Source organism: Lolium perenne, chromosome 6, assembly GCF_019359855.2.
Source record: "Lolium perenne isolate Kyuss_39 chromosome 6, Kyuss_2.0, whole genome shotgun sequence".
NCBI classification, from domain to species: domain Eukaryota; kingdom Viridiplantae; phylum Streptophyta; class Magnoliopsida; order Poales; family Poaceae; genus Lolium; species Lolium perenne.
The window spans coordinates 11,070,635-11,087,056 of record NC_067249.2 but is presented as its reverse complement, the minus strand read 5'-3'; the positions used below and the strand labels follow the sequence as shown (position 1 = coordinate 11,087,056).

The following is a 16,422-nucleotide window of genomic DNA, read 5'->3' as shown; positions in this document are numbered from 1 at the left end:
AGGACAACCTCTTTCCTAGAATGAAACCAAGCACACCATAAATAAATAAATAGTAGCATGTCTACTAGGGATATATCCGACACAATGTGGCTTTCTTTTTTCCTAGAATAGTTGTAGCTTTTATCTCAAAATCCAATCAAATTCCTCTAACACCGGTGCATCGTCTCTCATGTCTTCGTGATTTCCTGGTCAACTAGTTGATAGCATCATTCATCCTTTGAGATGATCATAAGAAGTACCCCGTACTTCGACTACTCTTATTGTCACTACATTTTTGGGTACAAGAAATAAAATATCATGGGGATGGTAAATTGTTTAGTTATTGGTAGCCACAGACTCCAACTCCAGTTTGCCATCAGCCTCGACATCAATCCTAACATTGAGGAAGTCGACGGTGCGCTCTCCTACCGCAAATGCATCCCAGTAGCCATCGGCCAAGGTCTGGACCAAGCACTTCTTGAACATTGCCGGACGCTTCTCGTGAACCAGTGCCCCAGGTGGCCCTATGATCCTCTGCGGCTCTGGCTGGTAGAACGTCGCTAGTGACACCCTCTCCTTGTCGACGCTCATCACCACGCGGTGCCAAGGTGCCTTGAACACCGCATTGCTAACGATCTGCATGTACAGAAATGTGAGAGCCTCATTCATGATCTACGCAAACAATTGCACATTTGTTATGTGTATGCATACCTCCATCCCCTCACCAACAACGACCAACAGGTCATGACCTAGCACGGGAACATCAACCCAGTGTCCATCCTTGAGCACTTGGAGGCCGCCCACGTCCTTGTCCATGAGGAGCAGTGTGATGACGGAGTTGTCAGTGTGGGGTTTCAGCCCATGGACGAGGTCAGGCCGTGGACAGGGAGGGTAGTAAGTGAACCTTGCGTATGACTTAAACCTCTCACCCACCATATCGATGAAGAAGTCCTCCTTTTGATCTAGAAGCTTTGCCATGGCCTTCAGCACATCCATGGTCACTTGCCCAATCTTTATGGTATACTCGTGTAGAAGCTCCCTGCAAATGCCCAGTGAGACGGTCAATGAAATATATCCTCTCCAAAATCAATAAAAGTAAAAAAAAATTGAGAGATATATTGTGTAGATCGAGTGCCTTAGAGATTGTGGCCAGAATTCAAGCCGCCTCTCATCCTCCGGTTGGAGTTGGAGCCATAGTCGGTCACACCAGTCAAGGATCTGCTCATCGGAGTCGATGCGGTCGGTGCCGTATCCTTCATTCTGGAACACGGCACCGCCGATCACGTTGCTACACCTTTGCTTCTCCTCCAGCGGCAAGTGAAAGAACTTCCTCGTTGCGTCGAGGATCTCATCCAGGAACTCCTTCGGCATGCCATGGCCAGTCACCACGAAAATTCCCCACGACTGAAGTGCAGATCGAAGCTTGGCAGCCTCCTCAACCCCATTGGGCTTGGCCAGAAGGCTCAAGTCCACGATGGGGATAGTCAGCTTAGCTGGCTCTGCACCAGCGGCCGGGCGGTTCTCCTCCCTTAGCACATACCTGCTCGGCGGCGTGAGAAGTCCATATTCTGCCGCCACCACCTGCACCAGCTTCCCCTGATCCTCATGAACCATCTTGACACTAGGATATATCTTCTAACCCACTTACTAACTTATGTGCACTGTTTACGTATTCTAGACTTTACCAGTGCAGTAACTTTTGTTGGTTCGTGAAGAATATATATATATATATATATATATATCTTTTGGCACATTTGTAATTGAAATATCCCATTTTTAATTGAAAGGATCTTCTAATACGTATCAATATCAATTGTAAATATATGGTCTTTTTATATTACAATATATATTCATATCTATACAGATCCTATGTGCAAATGTAGTGTATCTCTTTTAAAACAAATTAATTTAGGGGGGTGACTATTGAACAGCTAGTTGTTTCCTAATTGAGGAACAAACAGATTTTCAAAGCCAATAAATACATGACAGCTGTGACACTAAAAACTATATGTAATAAAAATTAGTATCTTTTAATCATACAAAAGACACATTTTCAGCAAATCTCTTTCCGCCCAACGGCTCATTCTTTTAGTCCAAAGTTCTGAGTCCACCAACTTCCCAGTCTTGTATCTAGAAAGATCAATTATCAAAACCCCGGAATTGTCAAACACGCCCAAATTTCTTTACTCCACCGCTAGTCAATCTGCCTAGGGAATATATGTTGGTGGATGCTATATATATACACACCGACCAGGTCGGTGTATACCAACCACTGCACACCCCCATCGCTTATCTGGGCCTAGCCCATTTATTCCGTTATGGCGTTGTGCCTTGACTCTGTCTCACTCGAAGCCTTCGCTGGTTTTTCTTCTTTAGATCGTGGTGTCTTTCTATGTGTTCTATTTTATTGTGGTTTTCTTTTCTGCGAGGATTTTAGTTAACATGTATTCTCTTATTCCGCTAGTTTTCTAGTTATCCAATGTCTGAGTCCACCAACTTCCCAGGCTTGTATCTAGAAAGATCAATTATCAAAACCCCGGAATTGTCAGACAGGCCCAAATTTCTTTACTCCACCGCTAGTCAATCTGCCTAGGGAATATATGTTGGTGGATGCTATATATATACACACCGACCAGGTCAGTGTATACCAACCACTGCACATCCCCATCGCTTATCTGGGCCTAGCACATTTATTCTGTTATGGCGTTGTGCCTTGACTCTGTCTCACTCGAAGCCTTCGCTGTTTTTTCTTCTTTAGATCGTGGTGTCTTTCTATGTGTTTTATTTTATTGTGGTGTTCTTTTCTGGGAGGATTTTAGTTAACATGTATTCTCTTATTCCGCTAGTTTTCTAGTTATCCAATGTCTGTGTTCCGCATCGATGCAGCCAAGCAGGTACGAGGAGTTACATTAATGAAGAATTTGAACCAATTTGTGGGGATTTGGTGATAAGTAATGTTGACATGCTAAGTAAGGATCATCCAGCGGAAGCCCGACTAAAGAATAAGAAGTATCTTTACAAGTTGACACTTGAGTGGACTTGAGGTCTCAGCAAGTCTCAAATCATGAAGCACAATGCGTTAGAAGTGCTTCAAATTTGCAACCTCAAGAATTATCCACGTCTCTCTCTCCTAACCAACCTCAAGAATTCTTGTGCTCGAGTTTGCAAATTTGAAGCAAGTCTCAAATCATTGAAACTCAAAACTTCAATGATCCACCAACTGAAAGGTTTAGGGATTTGAGTTTCCTTGAAAAACTGAGTGTACGCGGTTGGCAGCTCTCATCCACAGGAGGAATATGACTGTTACACCACGCTCCTGCGACCAGGACGGCATGCCGCCGGCGGTGGAGGCTAAGGCGCAGAGGCGCCCCTCCTCCCTGCTGCCAGAGTTTACAGGGGGTAGAGGCTCGCGGTTCTAGGCGTTGGTGAGGGAGAGCTCCGACGAGGAGGGGGACCTAGCGGAGGAGGGAGGGGAGTTGCCCTCTCCCAGATCTGGCCCTCACCAGGTGACGCTCGGGGATTTCGTTGCGTCAGCTTGGCTATCCAGGATTTCGTTCCCACATCCTAGGTTAAATACCAATAGTACTCTCGCACATCTACTAAACCACTTATTGCCCCATATTACCTACTTATCATTCAAAAATGGTTGTTGATTTCTCATTGATAATATTGCAAAGCGGAAAGGCGGAAAATAAGTAGAAAGGCAGCAAAACCCATACCATAGATCATCCCAGGTTTTGATTGTCCTTCCATTATCATCGGCCCAGGATAGCTCATCATAGCAGCACAGGAGGCCCAAGTGAAGCCTTCCATTACTTTGGTGTATATCAGGAACAAGAAAAATTCAATAGCAGACCCATAACTGGGCTAGCTCTGAAAACTAAATCAAGAATTTTCTCAAGTAAACACTCTTTACTATTGAAGGCATAGTGCATGACATGGGCCTATATATACACACACTGAGGCAAAAAGAGGTATCTGTTGTTTCTTCAAGTAAAGCATTGCACAAGCATTGTCTCCTCCATTGCACTTAGAAAAAACAAAGTAACTTTATCAAGTAGCATGCTCATGAACAACTAGGCAAAATATCAACTGTAGACAGGGACTTCGCGAAGAGAATGTGTTTAGCACCTCACATCGCAGAGCCAACTATTAACTGAAGCAAGTTCACTAACGAACCTACATACATAGTGCATAGAGGAGTACAATTTCAGCGTCGACCGTATCACATGTCACACAGCGTATAAAGTGGAATAGCCTACACCGAACAGCCAGCTCTGTGACTCAGACTTGCAGCAGACCGGATGCAACTCTAGAAACCTGCAGAACAATTCATGCCATCTTGGTCAGACCAATTTCTACTACTCTCTCACAGAAATGCCAATGTTTGTATGACTCCAGCAGTAAGCATTGACTTTAGAGTTGTGCAAATTATACGATAATATCAGAGCTGGATCTAGATCCCAGCACTATCAGACAAAACTAACATTGCAGACCGAGAACAGCAATAGAAGAATAACTATTTTGTGATGGCACTGAAAGGCTGAAACCTAGTAAAAGATCAGTCACTCAACACCTCCATCAGCGGCAAAAACTTAACATCCTTGATAGTTAAAGTAATTCGAGAATCAGTTTGTATATCAGGTGCTTATATGAGAAGCTCGGGAATACAAAACAAAAACATCTCGTATGTAACTCAAAGGCCTGCTTTTTGAAATGTAAGAACTAGGCAATGCAGAACTTAATCAATTTCATGCAGTAGAAACCTGAAACTACAGTTCATACATCATCTTATAAATTGAGTAACCAAGCAAAAGAGATACAACACATAGGGGAAAAAATCAAAATACCTTATTCAACCAACATGGCACATTAGTAATCATTGTTCATAATTCCGGATTGACCCATTTCCACCCAACTTCCCTGCCTACGAGCAAAAGAAGACCACCAAAACCAATAAAAAAACAAGGACAAGTGGCATAATGAGATTGCATGGTAAGCTCTCATGACATGTACACTAAATGAAATCAAATCTACTCTCAGGTGCAAGAGAGAACAATAATAAACCTTTAGCAAGACATATTAAGACTATTTAGATATTTAGAGAAAATGCAATCAACCAAAATTGCTAAGGAGGGAATATGTACCAGTTCGTTCTAATGTGTCCAAACAAAAAATGCAAACTGAGACACCTTGGTGAAAAAAAGAGCACTACTCAGTACCATTCGAATTTAAGAAACTAGTACTATTTTTTTATACGAACATAGAATCTATGTTGCTAAGAATTGATGATTTGTATCAAGATCAATGAAAACAAACAGTCTCTTGCAGGGAAATGTATCGAATGGAAGTTTTAAGCTTCCAAATGTTGCAATCAATTGACTAATATTTCACATATCATTTTCAAAAAAAAATTACATATCAGATGATTTCACAACATTCTTTTAATGCCGTTGTTGAACCAAATGATAGAAAATAAATGCCGAGAAGATCAATACATGCACATCAACATAGTTTACAAATGGCCAGGAAGCAAGAGCTATAGCTATATTTTTGTTCTAGATTTAATTTAGCCTAGTAATAATATAAGTAACTACTGGTAGGGGCTAGGGTTGTACCGGGTCTAGGGCGGAGATTGTAAGGGTGGAAGTGAGGGCGGAGAGGTTGGAGAGCTCGGCGCCGGCGGCTGGGCGCCGTCGCGGAGGAAGGAGGCGGCGGCTAGGGTTGGTGCGGCGGGGCGCAGGGGTCTCCCGTCTCCCTTCAGGAGACCAGACAGTAATGATACTGAATATTGTCTGCTTAATCTCGAAGGGGTACAAGTGTTTATATAGGAGGACGGCCTCCTCTAAACCCTAATTTACTTGGGCTAAGCCCACAACTAGCCACTAGTGGGCTTCCTGCGAGTATAGGTCAGACCGACCATAACATCTCTCCCCGCCTTCTCAAACAGCTCGTCCTCGAGCTGAACTTCTGGAAACTTCTGGCGGAGATCTTCAAGCTTCTCCCAAGTCGCCTCGTCCTCTGGCAGGCCCGTCCAATGCACCAAGACGTGCCAAACACCACGGCGCTGTTGGGCCTTCAACACGCGAGCCACACTCGCCGCGGCAGGCTCGAGACGCCCATTCGATGTAGGTGGAAGAGCTGGTGGTGCAGAAGGAGGGTCGCCCCGGTAGGCCTTCAGGAGGCCGACGTTGAAGACGTCGTGGAGGCGCGAGCCCGCAGGCAGCTCAAGGCGGTAGGCGAGCTTGCCGATACGCTCCAGCACATGGAAAGGACCGACGTAACGAGGTCCCAACTTGCGCCTGGAGCGCGGGTCCAAGGACTGGGTCGTCCGGTGAAGAAGGCGTAGCCAGACCCAGTCGCCCACCGCAAACTCCGCCTCGCGATGGTGTGCATCATAGTACTTCCTGGTCAGCTGCTGAGCCTGAAGAAGTCGCTGGCGCGCCTCAGCCAGTATCTCGTCGTGGGTACGCAGCAGGCCATCCGCCATCTCAGTACGGGCTGTGCCAGATGCATAGGGAAGCATCGCTGGTGGTGGCCTCCCGTAGACCACCTCAAAGGGAGTAGCGTGCAGCGCGGAGTGGTAGGACGTGTTGTAGCAGTACTCGGCCCACGCCAGCCAGTCCACCCAAGCTCGTGGACGATCCCCGGTGATGCAGCGCAGGTACATGGCGATGATCTTGTTGACGACCTCGGACTGGCCGTCCGTCTGAGGATGAAACGCCGTGCTCATGCGGAGCTTCATGCCCGCCAACCCAAAGAGGTCCCTCCAGACGTGACCCGTGAACACAGGATCACGATCACTGACGATGGAGGACGGAAACCCGTGGAGACGAACGATGCCGTCGAAGAAGGCGCGTGCCACGGACGCTGCCGTATAAGGATGTCCGAGGGCGAGGAAGTGCGCGTACTTGGAGAAGCGGTCAACCACCGTGAGGATGACGGACTTGCCGCCAACCTTCGGCAGCCCCTCGATGAAGTCCATGGAGATGTCTGCCCACACCTGGGACGGCACGTCCAGCGGCTGCAGCAAGCCCGCCGGACGGAGCGTCTCCGTCTTGTTCCGCTGGCATGTGACACACGCCCGCACCCAGTCTCGCACTAGGGCGCCATCCCCTGGAATGTAAAAAATCAGCGCGGAGACGGTGCAGGGTTTTCTGGACGCCCTCGTGACCTGCAGAATGCGCCAAGGACAAGGCCTGGTGGCGCAGGTCTCCATGATCCGGCACGAAGATGCGGCGTCCATGGAGGAGTAGTCCCTCGTCCAGGCGCCATGGCGCGGTCAGTTTGTCGTCGGCCAGGCGCTGGCGCAGCTGCTGCGCATCCGCAGCCGTGGCAGTAGCGCGGCGAACCTCGTCGATGAAGGCGAAAGATGGCCCGGAGTGGATGCAGAGGGTTGCGCCGACTGTGGGCGTGTCCGTATTGTCGTCAACGTCTCGGCGGGACAGAGCGTCGGCGACTGTGTTGAGGCGGCCGGGGCGGTACTCGACGGTGAAGTCGAAGCCGAAGAGCTTGCTGATCCACTGGTGTTGCGGCACGGTGGAGAGGCGCTAATCCAGCAAGAACTTCAGACTATAGTGGTCCGTGCGCACACGGAATGTCCGGCCCCAAAGATACGCCCGCCAGTGGCGCACCGCCTGGACCAGCCCGATCAGCTCGCGCTCATATGCGGCGAGCTTGTGGTGGCGCGCGGCGAAGGGGCGACTGAAGAAGGCGAGTGGACCCTCTCCCTGGTGAAGGACGGCGCTGAAGCCAATGCTGGAGGCGTCGCAGTCCACCACGAACGGATCGTCGAAGTCCGGCACCTGAAGAACGGGACCCGTCGTGAGTGCCCGCTGCAGGGCGGCGAATGCCGTGGCCGCCTCCTCGTCCCAGGAGAAAGCGTCGTGGAGAAGCAGGCGCGTGAGGGGCGCGGTGATGAGGCCGAAGTCCTGGATGTATCGCCGGTAGTATCCTGCGAGGCCCAAGAATCCGCGAAGAGCTCGCGGCGACTGGGGCGTCGGCCAGGCGGCGACGGCAGCGACCTTGTCCGCGTCCATCGCGACACCGTCGGTGGAGATGACGTGGCCCAAGTACGCGACGGAGGTCGTGCCAAACGAGCACTTCGAGCGCTTGATGAAAGTGCATGGAGCCCCCATGTGTTGTTTTGGTAATTAATGACAATCCCTATGGACTAATGTTTGCATTGAGTTATATTTGTAGGTGTTGTCCATAGGCAATGCTTGAACCATATGTTGGCTTCAAGGTTGCAATAAGAAGAAATTGATGAAGGATATCAAGTGTCAAGTATGTCTTGAAGATGAAGATGAAGTGAGCCCTCAAGTTACTTCAAGACATCAACATGATGAAGAATGAAGAAATGAAGTGCAAGTTCAAGATGAGCCATCTCGAAGAGATCCTTTGCTTGAGTCTTGCCATCCACATGGTGGTCATGGATATGTGAAGATGCGCCGAAGAAGAAGCTCTCCCATGGTGGATTATGGGGGAGCAATCCACAAGACTTCGTCAAGCAAGCACAAGCAAGAAAGGCGTTCCATCTTGTTGAGGTCAAGATCATCGTCATCGAGCTCAAGTGGAATGCGCAAGTATAAGGTTTGCTCTTGATAGGGTTTCTCTCTCACCGGTCTCATAGTGTAGTTGGAGACCGGTTTATAGTTTAGTTGCCGTACTATCAAGAGGGCTCTCGAGTGAGTAACTCGATCGTATCGTTCGGAGAGAGCTCAAACCTTTGCATCCTTGCATCATCTTTCTTGGTTGTTATTTGGATCTTATCCATGTGATGTTTTAGAGCTTGTGCTTATTCTCATGACAAGCTCTAGTTCATCGAAAACGGATTGTGCATAGATCACTTGTTGCGTTTTCGAGTTTGGTGATTTTTCTCGGTTTCTCATGTTGAGGTATTTCACCTCTAAAAATAATAGAAAATCCCCCCACTGTTTTCCATATTTCCACTTTTTGTTGGGTAGCTCTTGTCGTCCTCTTTCCAACAAAATTGGTTTCACTTAAATCCGAGTTTCCTAACTCAACTTGTTGCATTTTCGAGGTTGGAGGTTTTTACGGTTTGTCTTTTGCTCCTGGCCGGAAGTTCCGGTGCTGTTGGCCGGAAGTTCCGATCAGCGGAACTTCCGCCCAACTTCCGGGCTAGTTCCGGAAATCAGCATTTGTGGCTCAGTAATGTCCAGTATGGTTTTCTCGGAATTCCGGAACTTGGCCGGAACTTGTCCGGAACTTCCGGTCACCGGAAGTTCCGCCCTAGTTCCGCCCAAGCTTTTTGCTGAACTGGTTGTCTGATGAAGATTCTTCCTTGCGGAAGTTCCGGCCCTCCTAGCCGGTACTTCCGGTTCCAGCCGGAACTTCCGGCCCTCCTGGTCGGAACTTCCGGTGTTACACGAAAACTTGCTCAACGGCCGTTTTGGAGACCTCCTCATATAAATAGCTTTCTTCCCCATTGGAACAAGTGGCTTCTCTCACTCTCTCTCTCCTCCATTGTTGAACTAGAGAAGCTTGCACTATCTCTCAATCCCTCCATGATTCTTGCCCCCATTTGAGGGAAAAGAGAGAGGAGATCTAGATCTACACTTCTACCAATCAAATCCATCTCTTTGTGAGTGGAACTCTCTAGATCTAGATCTTGGTGTTCTTTGTGAATTCCTTTGTTCTTCCTCTCTTATTCCCCCAATAGCTTTTGTAGCTTTGTTGGAATTTGAGAGAGAAGTACTTGAGCATCTTTGTGGTGTTCTTGCCATTGCATTTGGTGCATCGGTTTGAGTTCTCCACGGTGATTCGTGGAGGTGAAAGCAAGAAAGTTGTTACTCTTGGGTTCTTGGAACCCTAGACGGATTCTAGGCCTTTGTGGCGATTTGTTGGGAGCCTCCAATTAAGTTGTGGATGTGTGCCCCAATCTTTGTGTAAGGCCCGGTTTCCGCCTCGAAGGAAATCCCTTAGTGGAACCGTGACCTAGGCCTTTGTGGCGAGGGTCACCGGAGATTTAGGTGAGGCGCCTTCGTGGCGTTCGGTGTGTGGTGTGAGTACCGCATCTTGGGGTGAGGCCTTTGTGGCGTTGGTGTGCATCGAGCAACCACACCTCAAGGTGAGCCTCTTGTGGCGTTCGGGAGCACTAAGCAACCGCACCTCTCCACCGGAGATTAGCACTCGCAAGAGTGTGAACTCCGGGATAAATCATCGTCTCCGCGTGCCTCGGTTATCTCTATACCCGAGCTCTTTACTTATGCACTTTACCTTGTGATAGCCATCGTGCTTGAAGTTATATATATCTTGCTATCACATACTTGCTTGTATTGCTTAGCATAAGTTGTTGGTGCACATAGGTGAACTCTTGCTTAGAATAAGTTGTTGGTGCACATAGGTGAACCATAGTATATAGGCTTTGGGCTTGACAAAGTAAACGCTAGTTTTATTCCGCATTTGTTAAGCCCATCTCGTAAAAGTTTTAAATCGCCTATTCACCCCCCTCTAGGCGACATCCGTGTCCTTTCAATTGGTATCAGAGCAAGGTCTCTCATTCTTAGGCTTCACCGCCTTGAGAGTAAAGATGTCGGCTAGAGGATTAGTGCACGATAACACTCTTATATTAGATGGCACAAATTATGATGTTTGGAAAATTTGCATGCTTAGTCATTTTCGGGACATTGACCCTCATATGGAGAAAATTGTAGATATAGGTTTTTCTCCTCCTATGGATTCACAAAATCTATCTTTAGAGGATGAGAAAAATTTATATCTCAATTCTCAAGCTTCTTATGTTCTTATGAATGCTTTGCGAGATGTAGGTCTTTTTCCATACTTGCCTTTTTGGAGCGCTCATGAGTTATGGACAAAAATTCAAGATAAATATGATGTGTCCAATATTATTAAGGATGATTGCATTGCTTCCACTTCCGGCCGTGATGAGTTCTCATCTTCATCCACTTCACCAAAGTGTGGTAAGACACAAGGTAATGATATGGTGAGTGGTGATGAAAATTGCAATGTTGATATTGAGTTTACTATTGATGATTCTTCATCTCTATCTCATTGCAATGCTTCATCTTTGGACTTAAACACATCTAGCACTAGAAATGATTTACATGCTTGTGTTGATAGTCCTTGCATATCATGTGTAAGTTGCTTGAATAAATCTCATAATGATATGCTTGATTTGTCTTGTGGCCATGATAAAAATGATTCTATTTCCTCTAGTTGTTGTGTGTCTAACAATGTAGAGGAAACCAAGGATTCTATTAGTCAAGACAAGATCTTGAAAGGAGCCTCAAGTAACTCCTCATCTTTATCTCACGGTTCTCATATGTGCCTTATGGCCAAGGGTTCCACGGTATCTCCTACCATGGAACCTCATACTTCTCGTGGTGATAAGGATGAGGATGTTTATGAAGAAGAGGATTGGGTTGTCTCTCTACGCGATAAGGGTAAGAGTGTATTCAAGATTATTTGCAAAGATAAAATTGCTAGCACTCACTTCTTTGAAATCTTGACTACCGCTATTGAGAGCCAAAAACTTATTTGGATGCATGAGAACACCATTGATAAAAAGGGTGCTCTTGAACGAGAGTATGCCGATGATGTAGCAGCATTAAAGAATGAACTTGAAGAAGAACAAACCATCAAGGAAGCTCTTGAGGAGACCTTTGCCCTAGAATTGTCTAGAGAAAAGGAAAACCATGATAGAGCTCTTGAGATGGCAAATGAACTAAAGCTAAAAAATGATAAGCTTGTGTTTGTTAATGCTAAACTCCTTGAGGATTTTGAGCAACTCAAAAAGGGCTCAAGGATCATTGAGAGTGCGCTCACCAAACTCACCGAGTCGCATGAGCAACTTAAAGCTTCTTATCTAAAAGTGCATGCCAACTTGCCTTCTCCTATTGCTATTGATAATGATGCTTGTGCTACTAACTCTACTTCTTGTGAAGCATCTACCTTGAAGGAGAATGTTGAGCTAAGGGCTCAACTTGATTTGCTAACTTGCAATTATGGGAAATTGGAAGAAAATCATGGAAAGCTTTCTAGCTCCCATGAGGATCTTCTAGCCTCTCATGATAGGCTAAAGTTAGCTCATGAGGCTATCATATCTAAGGCAACACCTTGTGAGCCTCATGTGGGTACTAGCACTACTACTCAAAATGTTATATTGCCATGTGCTAGTCCTAGTAATTCATCCACTCATAATATTGCTAAATCTTGTGATGAATTATCTTCCTTGCCTTCTTGCTCTAACAATGAAGGTTCTACTTCCTCTAGTACTTGTGTTGTTACTAACCATGTAGAGGAAATCAAAGAGCTCAAGGCTCAAGTCACTTCTTTGAAGAATGACTTGGTAAAGGGTCATGAAGGGAAATGCAAACTTGACACGATGTTAAGTGTGCAACAATCCCCCAATGACAAGAGTGGACTTGGATTCAACTCCAACAATAAGAACAAGTCCAAGAACAACAAGATTAAGAAGGGCCAACTACAAGTCAAAGACCCGGCCAAGATTGTTTGCTTCAAGTGCAAAATTGAAGGGCATCATGTTAGATCTTGCCCTTTGAAGAAGAAGCAAAAAGGGAAGCGGCCTCAAGCTCAATCTCATATTCAACCTCATGTTGAAGAAATGCCACTTCCCAAGAAGAATCAAGCCAATGCTCCCATTGTGGAGAAATCTAGTGAGAAGAAGGAGAAGAAAAGAACTTGCTACATATGCCGTGAGAAGGGCCACATCTCCTCCTTGTGCACTATTGGTACCTCATCCAACTCTATCACCATTGATGATGTTTATTCTCTTCGTAAGGATGAGGGTGGCAATGTGTTTGCTAAATATGTTGGTGCTCAAAGTGGTGTCAAGAAAAGAACCATTTGGGTTGCCAAGCCTATTGTGACTAACCTCTTAGGACCCAACTTAGTTGGGGACCAACAATCCAAAACTTGATCAATAGGTGCTTGTTGGAGGGCATTGGAGACTTGGCTACATCATGAAGTATTAAGGGATCTTCATCATTTATATTATATCAAGCCAAGTCTTTTGATTATCTTGCTACTATCATATATCCAATGTTCCTCCTTGCGGTAACATGTGCTCAACTCACTTATATTGAAAGTTACTCGCCCCTTTGCATGTGTTAGTTTTGTTCCTAACATGTGTTTGTATATGTTGTGCTTCCTACTTGCTTTTCTTGAGAAATCAAGTCTATGTATGTTAGGTTGTACACCATGTATTTGTGTTTGTGTTGGAGCCTCTTTGCATCTTGTTGTATCTTATATGGCTCTTATGAGAGATTAATGGACTATCCCATTTTGGGGGAGTGATATTCCTTTGGGAATTTCATGATCCTAAACAATGTGTGTACATGAGGAATATCACTTAGAATTGATATTGCAAGATTATCTAGTCTCTATGTGGTATGTCATTTTCATGAGAAATTCAAATTATAATGTCCATTAATATCTCTAGTTGGATCTTATTTGCCTCTTGTGAAAATAAATTCCTTATCACATTATGGGGGAGTAATAAGCTTTGTGCATATTACAAGCCTAGAAAATGTGAACATTTGAGGCTGTGTCACATAGAATCGATACCGTAAATTATCTCTCTCCTATGTGGCATGTTTGCTCAAACAAGTTCCAATTTGCTTAAATGGCTTCATTGCAAATACCTTTGTGGATCTTATTTGTGAAAGTTGTTCTTGTCATGGTCTTTCACAACTTGTCCCTCAATACATTTTTGGAAAACCATGTGCTTCAAGTCATACTATTAATTGCTTTGCATGTTGGTATAAATACTATTAATTGCTTTGCATGTTGGTATGAATACTATTAATTGCTTTGCATGTTGGCATGACTAAATGAAGCTATCAAGAAACTATCTTTGCATGATGGCTAACTCTTATCTTTTACCATATGCTTTATTCGTTGTAAATATGATCTCATGAATTCTTACAAACTACCACCGGGAAATATTTCCTAATACCTCTTGTCCTAGGACAATTGGTAATCTTTATGAGGTAGATTTTTATTGATCATATTTACATTGGCTCTTGTGTTCGAATTGCCTTATTTATTGCCATGAATTTGTTTTGCTTTGACTCCCATATGTCTTCCTTGCATCTTATGGATCTAATTTGTCTATTCAACTTTCTTGGCATTTTAGTATATATAGGTAGCGTGATGATCCTAGTTTTGTGCATTTTGTCTTCATATGAAAAATCCGAGATAATGCACTATTCTTGGGGGAGCTCTTCTATATTTGTTAGAATTCTTAACATCTCTTGATCTTTATCAAAAATTTGGTTTTGGGAGATATAAAATTTTCTTTTTGGTACTTTGTGCCATCATAAAAAGTGTCGAGGGTTTGGTTTATTTGTTGGAACCTTGCTCTCTTGGGAGTTGGTTATCTCATTCCTTTGTGTTTAGGTTTAATTAGCTTCTTATAATGAGATAAGTCCTTGTAGTCAATCTTGTGTTGATTTGATTCTTTGACATAATTTGGACAACCATTGTCTCTTGGTTTATTTGATGTTTTTGTCCAAATTGTATCTTCCTTTGGTTCTTGAAAGTATTGTGCACGCATATTTAATACATGTATATCTTATGGTATGTGTCACTTTCTTTGATCCAATATATAGGGTAAACTCCATCAAATCCTAATTTGGCTAAGATGTGCATGAAATTCAATTTCATATCTATATGCACATAGAATTGTGGAGTTTGTCCTATATATTGTAGTGTGTCTAACTACTTTGAACCCAATTAGTTTGGGGACCTTTTTGTACTTACCTTTGTGTTAGGTACAATGGATATGCATTGGATGCTTGTCTCACTCTTGGGGAGAAGTGGTGACTCAATGGTAACTTGAGGCAAGCTAGGATGGTCAACGAACACATATCTACTACATCCTCACCAATGCTATCTCGGTAACAAGTATCTTCTCATGCATATTTTTCTAGCATCCAACCATGTGGTTGCATCTTGGCATGAATCTCTTAATTTGCAAATGTTGTGCTTCTTGCTAAAATCTTAACGAAACCTCTTTATTGCGAATGTGAGTAGTTTGAGATGAGCACATATGTTGGGAAGTATATAAAATCATGATCATGATTCACCCATCCCATCTATGCCTATCTAGCAATTTTGTTGCATATCAATTCCTCAAAGCCTCTCACATGTGCAATATCGATGAAAGTGCAAATTGAGTTATTTCTTTTTGTATCCCCGTTTGTGATACGTGTTGCCTTTCTCAAATGCATCCCAACTATCTTCTATCCCTTGTTGATATTTGTGATGTATTTTAGTTGTTTGTGGTTGAAGTTCATGAATGTACAATAAGATAAAATTGAGCCTTTGGCCATGCTATTAAGCAAAAATTCTTATTGGTATATTGCATGACTTTGTCCTGGATATCATGCTATATTTCTTGTGTATCTATTTTGTGTGTGCATGTTTCTTTGTGGATAAATATCTTTGTGATATTGCTCACTTAGAGAAACTTATACACATAAGAGATGATACATCTCCATTCGATATCTTATTTATTTGTTGTGTGTTGATTGGTCATGCTAAGCAATATAATTCATTGAAGACTATGATGATGCTTTTTGCTCATCCTTGTAATAGTCTTATAATATGCTTTATCATGCCTTTCACATATCCTCTTGGTTGAGCCTTTTATTATGGTGCCTCTTACTTGTTGCTCAACCATTTGTTTGTTGCAAGTGATAAGCTTAATTTTCTATCTATGATCTATTGCAAATGTTTGTTTTTGAATGATATTATGGGAGTGATGATTCCATGTTTGTGCACTTTATACTCCAATGCAAATTGTCTAGTTTTGTGCACAAACCATTGGGGAGCTTCCTCATATTATTTAGAGCAATCTTCTTGATCTTATCATAATATCTATCTTTCTTTTGGTGTCTTCCTTGTGGTTCATTTGGTTGCTTGCTTCATTTGTTGAAGCTTCTTGACTTTGTTATCTTTTTGCAATCTTTGATCCTATCTATAGTGTGATTCCTTCCGAATATTCATCATTGGATATGTGCATTTGATTCCACTCAAATTATGAGAAATGCACACGCTATGGAGGAACTCTCACTATATTGGCCTTCTAAATTTTTCACCCATTTCGGCAATTGGTGCCAATGGGGGAGAAGTTTGGAGGGTTTAAGGGAATTTGGTTATGTCTTTGCTTTGTGCATAAGCATGTGCCTTTCTTGCATTGCATCTTGTTGCTTTGCATAGTTGAATTGTTAGAGGAAACTCCACTAGGCTTTGAATGCCAATATATGCAATGAAAGTCAAGATCATTCACACATGCATATATTATGGGGGAGTTTGCTCTATATATTCAACTTGTTTGTTACTTAAATTCCATATATAAACCCTCTCAAAGAGATTGTCATCAATTACCAAAATGGGGGAGATTGAAAGTGCATGGAGCCCCCATGTGTGGTTTTG

At 44.0% G+C, this 16,422-nt stretch overlaps 1 protein-coding gene across 1 annotated transcript; it reads right to left on the bottom strand.

Annotated features, from left to right (window-relative positions):
* Positions 1-315: 315 nt before the first annotated feature.
* LOC127310878 (protein SRG1-like) lies at positions 316-1,593 on the bottom strand. The gene is made up of 3 exons (XM_051341509.1): positions 1,115-1,593; positions 691-1,018; positions 316-615 (listed from the first exon to the last, which is right to left on the bottom strand). Exons 1-3 carry the CDS (start codon positions 1,591-1,593, stop codon positions 316-318), a joined length of 1,107 nt encoding a protein of 368 aa, XP_051197469.1.
* Between the last annotated feature and the right edge of the window lie 14,829 nt (positions 1,594-16,422).

Coding starts and splice junctions, on each gene's coding strand:
- LOC127310878 (XM_051341509.1), bottom strand. CDS start 1,593: ATGGTTCATGAGGATCAGGGGAAGCTGGTGCAGGTGGTGGCGGCAGAA. Junction 1,019..1,114: donor TTCTGGCCACAATCTCTAAG/GCACTCGATCTA, acceptor GGGCATTTGCAG/GGAGCTTCTACACGAGTATA. Junction 616..690: donor TTGTTGGTGAGGGGATGGAG/GTATGCATACAC, acceptor CTGTACATGCAG/ATCGTTAGCAATGCGGTGTT.